The sequence below is a fragment of the Propithecus coquereli genome, unplaced genomic scaffold (assembly GCF_000956105.1).
Source record: "Propithecus coquereli isolate 6110/MARCELLA unplaced genomic scaffold, Pcoq_1.0 Scaffold208, whole genome shotgun sequence".
Taxonomy (NCBI): Eukaryota; Metazoa; Chordata; class Mammalia; order Primates; family Indriidae; genus Propithecus; species Propithecus coquereli.
In genome coordinates, this window is record NW_012145856.1 from 2,425,919 (window position 1) to 2,442,652 (window position 16,734).

At 39.7% G+C, this 16,734-nt stretch overlaps 1 protein-coding gene across 2 annotated transcripts in view; it reads right to left on the bottom strand.

The window, feature by feature from the left end:
• Positions 1–10,064: 10,064 nt before the first annotated feature.
• KCMF1 (potassium channel modulatory factor 1) overlaps positions 10,065–16,734 on the bottom strand; it is a 66,003-nt gene continuing 59,333 nt past the window's right edge. For both annotated transcript variants that reach the window (XM_012644257.1, XM_012644256.1), the window contains exons 6-7: positions 14,664–14,946; positions 10,065–10,689 (exon numbers count right to left, since the gene is read on the bottom strand). In XM_012644257.1, the coding sequence (XP_012499711.1) occupies positions 10,428–10,689; positions 14,664–14,946 (545 nt within the window). In that variant the 3' untranslated portion in view covers positions 10,065–10,427. The remainder of the gene's footprint in view (positions 10,690–14,663; positions 14,947–16,734) is intronic.

Below are 16,734 nucleotides of genomic sequence, written 5' to 3' on the forward strand. Positions count from 1 at the left end.
TCAAATCAAGAACTCAATATCATTTACAATAGCTGCACACACACACACACACACACACACACACACACACACACACACAAAACCTAGGAACATATTTAACCAAGTAGATGAAAAATCTCTACAAGGAGAACTACACAAAAATGATGAAAGAAATCACAGATGACACAGACAAATGGAAAAACAGCCCATGTTCATAGATTAGAAAAATCAATATTGTTAAAATGTCCATACTGTCCAAAGTGATTTACAGATTCAGTGTAATTCCTATCAAAATTGCAAAGTCATTTTTCACAGAATTGGAAAAAACAATCCTAATTTCTTATGAATAAAAAAAGAGCCCCAATAGCCAAAGCAATCCTAAGCAAAAAGAACAAATCTGGAGACATTACATTATCCAACTTCAAATTATAGTACAAGGCTGTACTAACCAAAATAGCATGGTTCTGGTATAAAAGAAGACATGTAGATCAATGGAACAGAATAGAGAACCCAGAAATAAAAGCATATACCTACAACCAACTGATCTTTAACAAAGCAGACAAAAACACACACTGGGGAAATAATGCCCCTTTCAATAAACAGTGCTGGGAAAATTGGAGAACCACATGCAGAAGAATGAAACTGGATCTCTATTAATATCTCTCACCATAGACAAAAATTAATTCAACATGAATTAAAGCCCTGACTCTATAAAAATTCTAGAAGAAAACTTAGGAAAAAGTCTTCTGGACATGGGCCTAGGCAAAGAATTTATGACTAAGACCCCAAAAGCAAATAAAAAAATAAAACAAAAAATAAACAAATGGGACTTAATTAAACTAAAAAGTTCCTGAACAGCAAAAGAAACAATCAGCAGAGTAAATAGACAATGTAAAGAATGAATGGTAGAAAATATTCACAAACTATACATCTGACAAAGGACTAATATCCAGAATCTACAAGAAATTCTAACAAATCGGCAAGAAAAAACAAATAACCCCGTTAAAAAGTCGGCAAAAAACATGAAAAGGTATTTTTCAAAAGAAGATAGACAAATAGCCAACAAACATGAAAAATGCTCAACGTCACTAAGCATTAGGGAAATGCAAATTAAAACAACAATGAGATACCATCTTTCCCCTGTCAGAATGGCCATTATGAAAAAGCTAAAAAACAATAGATGTTGGCGTGGATGTATGGAAAAGGGAACACTATACACTGTTGGTGGGAGGGTAAATTAGTACAACCTCTATGGAAAATAGTATGGAGATCCCTCAAAGAACTCAAGGTAGACCTACCATTTGATCCAGGAACCCCACTACTGGGTATCTACGCAAAGGAAAAAAAGTCATATCAAAAAGACACATACACTCATATGTTTATCACAGCACAATTCACAATTGCAAAGATATGGAATCAACTGAAGTGTCCCTCAACTGATGAGTGTATAAAGAAAATGTGGTATATATATACATCATGGAATACTACTCCGTCATAAAACAGAATTTTTGTAGCAACTTGGATGGACCTGGAAACCATTATCCTAAGTGAGGTGTCTCAGGAATGGAAAAACGAATACTGCAAGTACTCACTAATAAGCGGGAGCTGAGCTCTGGGTATGCATGGTCATATAGGGTGGTATAATGGACTTCGGAGGCTCAGAGGGGAAGGATGGATGAGGGGTGAGGCATCAAAAATTACTTACCGGGTACAATGTACACTATTTAGGTGACAGGTACACTGAAAGCCCTGACTTCACCACTATACAACTCATCCATGCAGCAAAAAAACACTTATACCCCCTAAATCTATTGAAATAAAACAAAATTAGTAAATTGGATGGTCAGAGAAGGCCTCACTGACAAAGAGAAGGAGGTGAGGGAATATGGACCTTCAAGAAAAGGGAACTGCCAAGGCAAAAGTCCCAAAGCTGTGGCATGGCTGAGGAATGGCAAGGTGTGAGCAAGGTGTGGTGGAGGGAAGAGAGAGTAGCAGGAGATGAGCACAGAGACGGAACAAGAACACACCCTCCAGGACCGGGGGCTGCGGCGAGGACTGTGGCTTATACTGCGAGAGATGGGAACCCTCGGAGGGCAGTGACGAGATCTTACCTGGGTTCTAACAGGACCTCCTCAGCTGCTGTGCTGAGGAGACACCGAGGGGCAGCGGCATAGGGAGGGATGGCAGTGGACAGACTGCGGCAATGATCCCGGTGGGCTGAGCCGGGGCGATGGTGCAGATGGTGAGAAGGGGGAAGTTCCTGGGAAAGTTGTAGAAATGGAGCCGACAAGATTTGCTGATGAAATGGATGTGAGATGTGAGGAAAAAAGAAGAATAGAAAGTGACCCCAACAGGTTTTTGGCCTGAGCAACTGGAAGGAAGGAAAGCTGTGCTAGTTAGTGAGCTGGGACATCTTTGCTTTATTCACTGCAGAACCCCAAGTGCCTAGAACAGTGCCAGGTACTTAGTAGGTGCTCAAGAAATTGATTAAGGGAAAAGATGGCAGCATCAAGTGTCAGGCCTCAGGTGATGTCTATTCTTTGACAGCTATGGTTCCCTGACCTAGGGTCATACCGTTCCCCTGACTCTCAAATTCATCAGATAAAGAATCTTGAGCTTTTATGATTTTTACCAGGTCTCTGACCTTCATGGAGAGTTTTGCCAGAACAACTTAGAAGCATTTGAAGCAGCGTGGGGCTAATTGAATCAATGTACTGCATTTGCATAGACAGATCTGGCTCTGCCTTCTGTTTGCTGCCGTGCAAATCCCACTCTTTTTATTGGCCACCTTTGGGTCCCTGCTGCGTTGGCTGCCTTCTGGGCTGCCACTTGCCATTTATTTTATGGTTACTTTGCACCAGGCACTGGATTAGCACATTATTTGATACTGTTATTAGCCCGATTTAACAATGAAACAACAGGCATGGTATTTAACCGAAGCTAACTTGGACGAGGTATCACAGCCAGCAAGTGGTAGATCCAGATTGAAACTCGTGTCTGTGCTCGTAACCACTGCACTTTATCTTCTCCCTGTTCTGGGTGGATATTCACTGGTCAGGAATGTTCCTGTGGGAACTCCTGCATTCAGAGGAAAATTGGACCTTTCCAACTTGAAGCTTTAATCCAGAGTTCCATTCTCCAGGCTCCCCTACACTTCACCTTTGGTCCGAGTTGACTTCAAGCCCATCCACCACCCACGACACAAAAGTGTGCATGAATCCCTGCCATGAATTTCAAGTCCTAACATTTGATCAAGGAACATCATTGTCCTCCCTCTTGCTCAATGTCAGTAATTCAGGGAATTCTATAAATCTGACAGTCCTGTCCAGAACTGACCTACCAATTATTACCCAGGACTTGCCTCCTAGTCCAGGCATGATTTGGGTACTTTCGAGTAAAAAACTCAAACCTCAAGATGACTAGCAGAACCCTAATTGCTAACACTCAAAATTCCATCCATGCTCATCATTCAGTGTCATCTTTCCAACCACTTCTTTTCACAAACCCAATTCCATTCTTTCATCTGACCACCATGTGTCATGGCTGGTTACAGAATTTTACAGAATTTACAAGCATCTAGAAGCTGAGTAGTTTCCAAATACTTCATTAAATGCTGCCCTAAATTCTATTTGGAATGGCTTGTAACAATGTCTACCTTACAACAGTATAATAAGATGCGAAAAGTATTGTTTGTTACACCAGTGGAGCTGAAGGCAATTTGAAAGACAGCTGTGTGGAAAGAATGCCTGGCCCCAGGCCCACTGGACGAGTCCTGTGAGTGGACGTGGTGGGTTTCGGTTTTGTCAGGTGGACTTGTTTGGGCTCTATAACCACAGCATGGTAAACATTAGGAAAGCAATACTATGGAAGGATTAAAAGACCTAACAAAATGTGCTAAAGTGTTCTTACAAAGATAAAATCCACCCTCTCCCAGGAACACAATGACTTAGGGGATACCCCTAGAGCCCTAGGCTAAAGTGAAAGGCTTTTGTTCAGGCTAGAAGCTAAAAAGTAATTTTCACCAATCACTTGTAACCCTAGCACTCCCTGAAGGCAGTTGGGTGTTCAAACAAGGGAAAAAACACCACCAAAAAGCCAACAGGAACTCCAAAGAGGAAGACAATTTGATAAGGAGCAAGCCTTGTCCTCTCACTGGTCCTGGGGGGCAGGACTTATGTCCCTGCTGTAACTCAGGGGGCTCCTTCTCAAATCCTTTCTGGTCTTACTTCCCTGTGACAATGTGAGTAGAACAAGTATTCCAAAGTCTTTTTCTGGACTGAGGACGGAGGCCACACCTTGACCCGCCAGGTTCAGACACCAGCAACGGGTGTTAGGGTAACCTGGGTGTTCCTGGAAATTCTGCAAGCAAATGGAGATAAAACCGCAGATGTCACCAGAAGCATTAATGAACCACAACACACATGGGTGTGTGCACAACAGAAGGAAATAGGAGAGGAAGCAAGAGAGGGACAAGAGAAATAAAGTATTCACAGGGCATTTAAAACCACAGCAATTTCCTACAGGACAGCTAGACATCAGTGCCACAGGTGACACAGTCTGTTTTGAATGTTACTTCTATCTCTAGATGATATAACACAGCCTCTGAAGTCAAGCTCCATTATTGCAGTGGATGAAACGGAAAGGGATGTGTATAATACAAAGTTTGTTTGTATATAATGTGCCCAAGAATATATTCAAATCAGAAAACACAGATTAGCTGGGTGGGCAGGTGATGCTATACATAAAAGACAATCTATATGAAGGGTTCAATGTAAGTTAGTGTGGGAGCCTGCTATGATGTGTGACACGTAATTTATTTAAAAATACTGCCGTGTCGTCAGTGTGATATTTGCCAACGTAAGTTTTAATCGTAGTGAGCACACACGGTGGCTGCCATCTGATTGGGCCACACTCTGCTCCAGAGGTGGCTACAAACTCTTCTGCAGTTCGACACTTTGCTAATTAGCATGCTGCATATAAAAAATGGGCTTATTTGTGAAACTACTGTCTTATTGTCATGAGAAGCTCTCACAGGCAAAATTAAATGCATTCAAGACTGGCCAGAATAGCTTACTCGACTAGGGCATAATCTCCCTCAGTCCCTAGGGGCGGTGGCTGAGGCCTGCTGCTTAGCTGGTCCAGCAGACTTGCCAATGTGGGAGTATTACAGAATCTTACTTCAGTAATATTATATCTACCGCAAGTAAACCTTATATACAGGGTGTGCTCAGAACATCTAAAAAGAGAGAGAGCTAAGACTCCATCCAGCTTACAGAATAGGATGTATCAAATGTTTTTGTGCCAGCTTCACTATCAAATGAGTACTGATCTCTTCCGTGAGAGGCAGAATTCCAAACACTCTCGTTCTAATTTGGTAGACTTAAAGGAGTAGCTCACTCGCCAGATCAGATTGGTCGCTTTGTTTACCAAAGTCAACAGACTTGGTGACCTTTGAAAGCAGTCCAACTGTGTGAGAAAGGCTCTTTCAGGAAATTCTCTTACAGGGGAGGTCTGTAAAAATTGCAGGTAGTAAATAATGCTTAGACCAAAGCTCTGTACCTACTGGGAACTCAAAGTATGTATGAATGAGAGAGAACAGGGACATTGACGTTGGTTTATGTAAACAGAGGAGCCAAGGTCCCGTAGGCCACATCCACTGTCTGCCAAGGGCACAGTCCAGACTAGGTTCCTGGTGGTCAGTAAACGATTAGCAAAGACCCCTTTAAAGAGAAAAATCATTGTTTAGGTCCACTGACAGAAGCCCCAGACCACAGCTTATAAGGGTTTTCAAATCAGGCATGTGCGACACTCAACGTCTGTGCACTATGTATATGGCAAGTAAAGTTATCAGGAGCAAAAATCGGACTTAAGTGTTCTTTTTAATTGATCTCTTTTTACTAGTTGCTGTAAAGTTCAAGTGACTTTATAAAACCTGAGGACCTGAGAGGAGCATCCTCCTTTGTAATTCGAGGAAACTAAGGCACTACCCTCCTGATAGCAACTGCATAAAATGTGATGTGAATTTGAGGTTCAGGATCAACTTCTTTGAGATGAATCATCTTTCAAAATCTGAATCTGCTAACCAAGTTGAGGAAGTGGCAACAAATGTCACGTCATATATGAGGTCTGCTGCAGGGTTCCTTAAATAAAGAACTCTTCAAGCTCGTGTATTGACAGACCACTGAGAGATGGGCTGAAAAACTAGAGGAACCAAGAGTTAGAAGCAAACATTGCTTAGGCAGGGTTGAAGTTGATGGGCACATGGAATTAGACTTTTATACTATTCTGAAAAACAAAGTCACATTAATTTGGCTTTGGAATACTACGATGACTTATTCAGAAATGGTCATGTTTAATGCCACAAAATTTCACAACATTGTCACAACCTGAAGGTCTGCAAACTGCTCGTCCATCTTGCATTCCAATCCTAACCTCTCTCCACACTGGACACAGGGCTTCGGTTACTATTGAGATGGTTCACACATTCCCTCCACCCCACCAATCTCAAGGAGGGAACTCTTGTAAAAAACTGTCTAGTTTTAAAAGAAAGAGCACAGACAACCATTACCTTTGCCAGCATTACCATCAACTTTTGCATATAATTCTGGGAAAATTTCATACCTAGTGTTCTATTTTTTCTGCACATAAGTGTTGCTTGTGCCCCCGAAACTATGCATGCAAATAATTAAGAAACACAACTGATATCTGATATACATATATCAAATATTGCTGTGGGCCTTTTCTCTACAAAACTGATACGTTTGCTAAACAACTTTTAGCACCCACGCCATCACACTTGGATAGATTTCTAAACGTGCCTGTATCACTAGGCTGTGACCACCACATCGGACTCCACCGGCAGTGGACTTATTCTATTTGTGATGAACACTTTCAGTTGCAGAGACCCCATTCTGAAGACCTTTTTTTTCCAGACACCTCCTACCCTACCTTCTCCATAGTGTTCTCCTCTATACCCCCGCCCCACTGTCTTATTTGTCCTTAAACAGAGCTATGAACTACTGAGTTTGTGCCTATCCCAAGAGCCATGGAGTAAAATATATGAAGGAAACGGAACATCTGCTGTGAGAGGCCCAGCTTTGTTTCGGACACTAAAGCTTTGACCCATCGAGAGAACTCTGGACCCAGTACCTGTCTTTTAATTGTGGCTCACAGATCAAAAAAAATACAATAGGCTTGGTAACATTTGAAAATGTTAGTATATTATCGCAATTTCAAATATTGAGAGGGGAAAAGGTGGGGGGAGATGAGATAGATTTTTGTGTTCCTTCTGTTATTCCTCATAATGTAACCGCTATCCTAAACTTCATTTCTCTAGGGGCCACAGGGAGAGGAGCTTCCTCTTATTTTGCCTGAGTCTAATTATAAACGAAGTAAGACTTCACTATTCTGTTAGTAGCAAACCTAGGTTCTAATTCCATGAAGTTTTTAAACAAAACAATGCAATCTAAATGCAAAACAAATACAAAGATTTCACTGTAGCCAACCATAGAAAGTGTATCTTATGATTGCAGCAATGAAAGAAAGCACAGCTGTTTCTACTTGTTCAGAGTTGAAAAAGTTTAGGAAAGTAAATGAATGAAAAACAATCCGAGGAAGTCATGAGGCAGATTCAACTATCTCAAATTCTAAATTCCATTATTTTCTGTGATTAAATATCGAGGACAGTGATGCCCACGGATATTATTCTAATAATCATAGTTTAACAAGAGTTACTTTGGGAATCTTAAACACACTGCATATTCCATTCCATAAATTAAATAAAAAATGGAAACAAATATAGTTTTAAACATTTTCTGTAGGTCTTATTCTTCATTGTAAATTTTGGCTCTTTATGAGTCAAGAAATTAAACTTTTTCCAGAGTACCTTGAGCGAAAGACACAAATTATTTTCAAACAGGAAGCAAAGACACACACTGTAGAATATTTACAAACTTATATCCTAGACACTCACAACTCAACAAAACAAAAACCTCTCAAAATTCAGGATATGGTCCTTAGAAATTTGAAGCTATAGCCAAAATAAACGGTATATTTCGATTTTGTCTCCTCTCCATCCAAGTCTTTGAAACTTATTTTTATTCAGTAGTACATCCAATAAGATGTTGATTCAGAAACTAAAGAAAAAGGACACAAGAATTTGAAGGGCTTAAATGTATTTTTATATTGATATTCTGTGTCTTTCTACCCTAATACATTATTATTGATTACATACAGGATGAGGTGAGGTATTTGTAAAATATCTTGTAAAAAATAATTAATATACAGTATTCTACATGAGATGGAATCTTACGGACCTTCGGGTCTTTTGAAGTGTTAAATTGATCATCTAAATTAAACTGCCCTGAATGGACTTACAGTTGTTTCCAAAAACCATGTTAAAAAATGAAGGATCTTACATTTTCCCAGAATTTGTGCAGAAATGGGAAAGCATATTAATTGGCAATTTCTATTTCTCACATCCAAAGTAATGCATTCACACAAAACCAGGATTTCCATGTTTAGCATAAAAATAAAAAAAATGGATTAGAGATATAAAATCTCTGAGTAATGATTAGTCTAATTCACCAACACCAAAGAAATTCAAGTGGTCAACAGTCTTGAAAATGCTTTATTGAAATGTGTGACTTATGTGCAGAAGATGTGTTTGAAAAGACCACAGCTTGAAAACTGGTTTTTGAAACTTCTCAACAACCAATTGAAAAAAAGAAAATCCTTACTGGACTTCGACTTCTAGTATAACCAGAAGCCTGGTGTAAAATTTTCCTTTAAAACATTTTCCATTACAGAAACTAAAGAAAACAAAGCTATCATATTTGGAAATCGTTGGAGTCTGAAGTTTCAGAGGAGAAGCAACAGTTTTTCAGACATGTAGGGTGACTTCTTTTTTGGTTACATTTGGATGAACATGGACTTCACAGTTCTCGGAAGAACACCGGAGAGGTGTTCAAGTCTGTATGCTTGTCGTGTTGAAGAAACGGAGAAACACAGACAGGAGAGGAAAAGGAAGACAGGAGAAAGAGAGGAGACTGAGAAAAGGGCTCAGAGAAAAGAGAACTGGAACGAGACATGATTAGGTTAAGTCTAGTTATAAATTTATCAGAAGCTGTGCGCACCTTTTTTAAAAGTCCTAAATTTACATTCCAAAAACTGTCCCCCCCAGCCCCCAAACCTGCTGTCCCTGCCTTGGAGCTATTGTGAAAGTCTATGCACTGAAACAGGAAATAAAAAATAACCCGGCCCTTGCAAACCCCAAAACAAACCCAAAAAAGGCTGTACATTTTTTTTTTTTACACATAGAATTAATAATATAGGCATATAGGTGGCATGATTCAATTAAAAGGCTTTACTTTTTATGCCAGAAAAAAAACCCAATAAATAAAAGGTGCTAAAGTTAGCATTAAGAATTTGGTTGTAATATATTGACAAAATCTGGGAAGGCAAATCCTCAAAGCTCCCCTGATACTGATCTGTCTCAGCAAACTACAAAGCAAATACATAAATAATGCAAAATATGATTGAGAATGTGAGATTTTTAAAAACAAAGACAACATAATTCAGGTTAACTCTGTTGAACAGTGAATAAATGAAATTCATCTACACCTGAATAAAACATATTTAACAATTGAAAAAATTTAAACAACCACAAAAAGTAAAAACTTTAAACAAACATGAACAGGATTTGTTTTCAGGGCACACAAACGCCCCTGCAGCAGATTCCAACAGTAGCTGTACTGGTGTGTCTTCTATAGATGAGTTAAAAACACAGGCTGAGCTCCACACGGGCAAGATGACTAACAGGGCGACAGGACAGTCACAAAGGGCGGAGTGCCACACCCGGCTACAACCCCCAGATTCCACTGCAGAGCTGGCTTTGTGCGTAGGAGGCACACAAAGAAAGGTGATTCAGGCAGACATTATTCAAAAGCTACTTTGTCCTGTAACCATTGAATAATGTTTGGGAAAGCTTTGGGCTTTGTTTTTTAAGTTTTACTCCTTGTATTTAATTTTTTTAAATAACAAGGTCACTAAAACTCATGCACGCTGCAAAAAACCTCATGCAGTAGTTAAGGTAAACCATCCAAGCAGTTTTTATTCATTAATATTCATAAATACACACAGCAGCTTCATTAGAGATTTCAATTTTCCTCTTCAGTTTGAATGTGGAGTATTAGGAGAGCCTTTTGCATGTCAAGGTACAGGAAGCAGAGATCACCCCTGCACTGCTACCTACATTTACCTGCTAGAAGTAAAAATTAGTTAAGTGGAAATGATTATCATATATATTTTCTCTCTTCCTTTTGAATGTACACAATGTAACAAGAGTGACAGACCTGAAATTACAATCACCAAACAAACCCAAGATAGTTGTTGTCCACTTTCATTGGCAAATACAGCACAGAGGACATTGTCTGCGAATTGGGATGTCATCAAAGAGGAGGTGGTGGAGGCTCATTTCCTTTATTACTCTCTTTTAAATTTAGGTTTTCTAAAGCAACATCTAAAGGCATAATATCTACACAGCCCATAGCACCAAAATCTGCCATCTCCCCCCGTTCATCCTCGTCTGAGGACGAGCTCTCTTCGCGCACTAAAGTGGACAGAAGGAGCTCCTGGACAAACAGGCTGCGGTCTGCACGCTCGCTTTCCATGGACTGGCGCTCTGTTTCGGACATTTTAGGATCATTCAACCTGTGTAAGTTAAAAAGAAAAGACTTTATTAGTAAAAAGTAAAAAACGATGGCATGGGCAATTTCTATCATGTTCACCACTCCTGCAAGCTTTATGGGTAGCAAGATTCAGAATCTGAGACCTAACGCTGAAACGCCTTGCTCTAATTTATCACCTTAATTATGTTGAGATGAATTCCCAACACTTGCAGCGATACTGTCAGCCTGAGGTGCAAATCTATGCTTTAATTAGATTCAATGAGAAAAAAAACAGGACTTCTCCCGCACTTCCCAGAGAAAACTGGGTGAAAATTTTTCTGAGGAAAACAATATTTCTAACAGAGTAGGTATCTGGAAAAGTAGTTATTTCCATAACCGGAATTTCTCCTGTGGATAAGTGAAAAGAGTAGAGTAGCAACTCTGTTCACAAAAACAAAATCTGTAGTGACCAAAATATTCAGAGAAAAATCCTAAAATTTCTTCTAACTTTTCTGTATCAAATTCCTCCTGGAATTGAAGGTATGTCCAGAAGCTAGAGAGGGCAAACGCACGCACGCACACTCTCTCCTACACTTCTCCTATCAAGAACCTGCAGTGCAGCAGGGCAGATGTGAGGTCTACCTGCCTGCTGTGCTCGCCTGACGTGTGCACTTAGGAGATCTGGGCTATGCTGGGAAACCTGGCTCATCTGCATAGATTGGACAGATGTTAAGAGTTGAAAATTCTACTTACTACTTGTTACTAAACTTGTTAAATGACTTAAAAATGTCAATCTCCAACAAAAAAGTAAGCAAAATTTTGCTTAGTTTCAATACTGATTTTATTTTTCTACTCTTTTAGTGACAAAGAAGGAAAGGGAAACTAGCAGGAGCACGTGGGTCAGGAAAAGTGACACAAGAGGAGAAGACGGGGACAGTGAGAGGAGGCCCAGCAGGCACACATGCTTCTTGGTACCCAAGCCCAGAGACAGATCTGCCCTATGCTTCCCTACTGACCATCACCTGCTCCCTGCTGTCCTACCAACACTGCAAGGCAGAGGAGCATCCCAAGTCATCACGGACAATACTGTGGATCAGGCTCTAACTGCTTTTTGTGTGCATTAGCTCTTTTAAACTCGATGAATTGGGTACTATTATTATCAACATTTTATAAGAAGAGGAAACTGAAGCAGAGGTTAAGTAACTTGCTCAAAATCTCATAGCGGTTAAGTTCAAAATCACTGAATGATTACATCTGTGGCTCAGAAAACAAAAAAATCTAAATTTCAAAACTTAAAGAAAAAAATATCTGGAAGGTAATTACATAAAAGCCATTAAATCCACGTTGAAAGGAAATGACCAATTACATTTATAGTTAAAACCAAATTAAGAATCTAATGCAACAGGAGATGGGGCAGTAGGCTACGTATTCTCATTTCAAAATGATAAAAACATTAAGAACTGAAGTACATTCCACGTTCTTAGCTTTGGAAAGGCCTTTGGTAAAGAAAACAAAAACAAAACTAGAAGTCAAACTCATTACAGAAACATAAAGGGTGTAGTATAGAAGATGACCCACATAGTAACGAGGCAAACTGGAAACACACAGGCAAAGGCCTTCGCCCTCTGGAAGAGCATACGATTCCAGTATTACTGTTTTGATTTTCAGAGAAATAACTGAGAAAACACCTCATTCCTCAGGGAGAGATAAAATCTGGTACTGGGACTTCATTTCTTGATGGGCCAAACTTCACTGGGATCTAAAAGGAACTGCAAAGCTTGCGAGGTTCTTCAAACTGTGATTAGCAAAAATGAGCCGGCTCCATTTTCAAAAGACTGGATCTGACTTAGACACTTAAAGAATCATTTTCCAAAAGGTCAACTATCTTGGATCCCAAAGAAACTGTATCCTAGGACACGGTTCTAGGACAACACAAATAGGAACTGTCCCTGGTCAATGAAGAGACCAAAGATAAGGCTCGAGCCCTACATATATCACATAAGAGCTGTGTGACCAGAGATCAGGATTTCCCCTATACACATTGCAGCTGCTCTCCTTGCCCTGAAAATTTACAAGGCATGTTAATATATTTGAAGTTGTGAGAAGCCCAATAGTAAATAAACTATTTTTTTACTCCATTTTCCCCAACCTGATTCATCAGGGGGGAAAAAAAAGAGTATAAATAATTACATATATTCCTTTGAATATATAAAATTGCAGGGGATATTTTTTGGGAAATATTGCCTTAGATAAATCATATGAGTATGACTAAATGATACAGCAAAAGATGTGGAAAGTGGTCTGCAAATGGCAAGGTACTATGCACTGTACAGTATCAGATGACAGAAGGGGGCCTTCAAGAAGCTATAACCAGAATCCAAGGAGAGCACTGAGGCCACCCACACCATGCCCTGGGAGCTGGGTGTCTAGTATAGAGGAAGTGCACAGAAAAAACACAGGTCAAGCCCACCAAATAGTTTGGGGAACAAAACAAAAATAAATAAATGAATAAAGAATATGGCAAGGGTAAGAAGACATCTTTTCCAAAAGACACGGGCAAGACATTCCATATAGTTCCCTGAACATCTCAGCAGATATGCACATTAGTTGATCTCATTTTTTGAGTCAAGTGCTGAGCTCTTGGAAGTTATAGGCCTGCTGTTGGTCAGTCCCTATAGATAAGGCCACACGGCAGCGGGTAGATCAATTTGGTGGCTCTGTGATTTCTTTATGCTAAAGCAACATTTTCTGGTAATAACAAGGCATGGTTACTGACCTTGCAGAGATAATTCAAAGGTAAATTCCCCACTTCGAACTTCTTCCTCAGATCCGTAACAAATGATAATAATGGGCACCATTAATTGGGCCTTTACTGTATGCCGGATACTGAGCCAGACCATACACAGACCAGTATTCCATTTAATCCTTAAAATAATTCTCTAATAAGGCAAAACTCCTGGGATATTGATGATAAAACTGAGGTCTGCAGAAGTGTAATGACTTGCCTTAGGTCCAAAACTAGTAAGTGGCAAAGCTGGGCATTTAGACCAAGTGTCCTCAAACACTTTTTATCCTGCACTCACAAAATGTTATTTCCAACTATACACATGTACCACTGTACTAACAGATATTAAAAAGTATTAGATCAAAGAAATATAAATAGAAATTATAATATTTTAACATTCTAATAAATTGTCATATACACTGCGTTTTGGAGATAATGATATATTACACTAATTTTCTTCATTTTACAGTTCTTACTTTATATTCCTCTCTGTTCCATTAAAAGCCCAAATTAGCCCAGGTTCACTATCTATTTAGCCTATGTGTCTACTCACCACTGGTTACTCTTTTAAAAATTCTTTATATTCTTAAAAGTCACATAAAATGCCTATGAAGTTTTGGCAGAAGAATATATTCAGTTGCTTACAGTAGTTTTAGAAGCAAGTAAGAACTCTACTCCATCTAGCGGAGTAGTTTACTGTGTATACTAAATATTATTTACACCATGGTAAACCATTTTTTTAAACAGCTACTTTTGTGTGCCGACCCTATGAATTTAAGTCCAGCTTCTTTAGAAATTCTCAGGAGAAAACCACTATATTTGAAAACCATTGTATTATGATGTCTTCTTTGTGCCTTTTAATATTTCACAGCAGACTGAAATTGGCAGTAAAAATTATGATAATACATGCACCTCATATGACCCATATATATAAAGACATGGTGTTTAAGTTTTATGGGTAGTATGGGAAAAGAAATTCATATTAGATGATGATATATACCTTGAGAACAAGAAGACCAGCATTCTTCATTTACCTAAAATAATTACTATTTTTCATATTCTTGGGGAAATATTGAATATGCAGTTTTTATCAGATCTGTGAGTCTTAACAGTTTGATCAAATGCAGAGTTTTAAGGAAATACATATGCACCAAACAGAAAAATTATTTCAGACTACATGGGGCCAATAAAATATTACTTCTCAAACAAAATTATAATAATAAACAAGCTACCTTGTTAAAAGAAACTGGGAATTCTGGAGAGTTTGCTGACTGCTTTCTGTATTAGCTATGTTGGTTGTTGCTGTGGATTGTGTGATTGTAGTGGTGACACTGCTTGTGTTGGTACGCCGGTTTGCGTTGCGTGCCGTCTCCAGTTGTTGCCGTGCTGCCTGGGCATGCTGCCGTTCTAGCTGCAGCTGCATCTGCAGCTGTTGTAACTGAGAAGCGGAAGGGCCAGAAGAATTAAGCTGTCCTCCTGCAGAACGTCTCACTCCTGATAACTGAGATAAAAGCTCTGCCAATGGAAATGAAGGTATAATTAATGTCTACTTAATGCTGAGGAAAACAAAATGCTACAGGATCATTCTTTTACTGGAAGAAAAAGCGTCATGCATGGTAGGTACCCACAGCAACATACAGTTTCAGCTAAGAGTTCAGTATCTTTTAGAATGCCTCCTAGAGGCAGGAGTTATTGTGTACAGAGAACGCAAATACATATGAATATTAATAATTGTATGTGGACACAATTATTTTTGCTTTAAGAAAAACTTAACAGAGATTGTTTTAAAAATTATTTGTATAATAGACTAATTTAGTTATACTTTCTCTTAGCATTTAATGGATTAAAGTGGTTCATCTATGGGTCTAATCATATTAGTCTACTCAATATGAGTTCCACGGAAGCAGGGATCAGGTCTACCCTGTGTAATATACTCCTAGCTCTTAGAACAGGGCTTGACATATAGCAGGAATTCAAACATTTATTAAATGACTGAAATGAATGGTTAGGATTAAATCCAAGAGGCCTGGATCAGTTCTAATTGTGGTCCTTGCACACTCGCCTCTGCCTTCTCTCTGGTACTTTCTGGTACTGTTGTTTCAGAGTATCACTTCAGTGAGTACCACTAGCAGTGCTCGGTAAGGCTGGTTGGCTCCTGGGGCACCTGACTGTATAGCCTATTTAGTGGCCTGTTATGATCCAGACTGTCTTGTGTCAATAAGGTTGTACTCATCAAGAGAGATGTAAACTTTGGCCTTGAGTCTTTATCTAAGTAAGGTGCAGTAATTGTTTCCTCTCATGTGGAGGGTCTACCTAGTTTACAGGGAATTGACGATTGCCTTGCAGATGTTCACAGGCCAACAAACACTCTATCATGGCTGGGTGTAGTGGTGCATGCCTGTAATCCTAGCACTCTGAGAGGCCAAGGTGGGGAGGACTGCTTGAGGCCAGCAGTTCTAGACCACCCTGAGCAACATAGCAAGACTCTTTTTTTTTTTTTTTTGAGACAGAGTCTCACTGTATTGCCTGGGCTAGAGTGCCGTGGCGTCATCCTAGCTCACAGCAACCTCAAACTCCGGGGCTCAAGCGATCCTCCTGCCTCAGCCTCCCGAGTAGCTGGGACTACAGGCATGCGCCACCATGCCCGGCTAATTTTTTCTATATATTTTTAGTTGTCCGATTAATTTCTTTCTATTTTTGGTAGAGACGGGGTCTCCTCTTGCTCAGGCTGGTCTCGAACTCCTGAGCTCAAACAATCCGCCCGCCTCGGCCTCCCAAAGTGCTAGGATTACAGGTGTGAGCCACCGCGCCCGGCCCCTGCAAGACTCTGTCTTTACAAAAAAACAAAAAAATCAGCTAGGTGTGGTGGTATGTGCCTGTAGTCCCACCTATCTGGGAGGCTGAGGTGGGAGAATCCTGAGCTCAGGAGTTGGAGTTACAGTGATTATGATCATGCCACTGCACTCCAGCCTGGGCGACAGAGAGACCCCATCTCAAAAAACAAAACAAAAAACCCCAACAACAAACTCCGCCCCCCCCAAAACCTCCGAAAACACTCATTAACGGGGTAAACTTCTATTTTCTTGCTCACTGTTGCTTTATCCCAGCGTTCTTATACCACTCTCTCCTGGAATATATAGTCCATCACTAAAATAAACTAATTTTCACTGACAGAAAAAAATCAAAGTAATGAAGAGAATTTCTCAATTTGAATGTTGCTCCCAGAAATACTTTTTAGAGCTTGCTACCAAAAATAGTACGTAAATATTCCCTTTGGATGAAGAATATTTTTTTTTTTTTTTT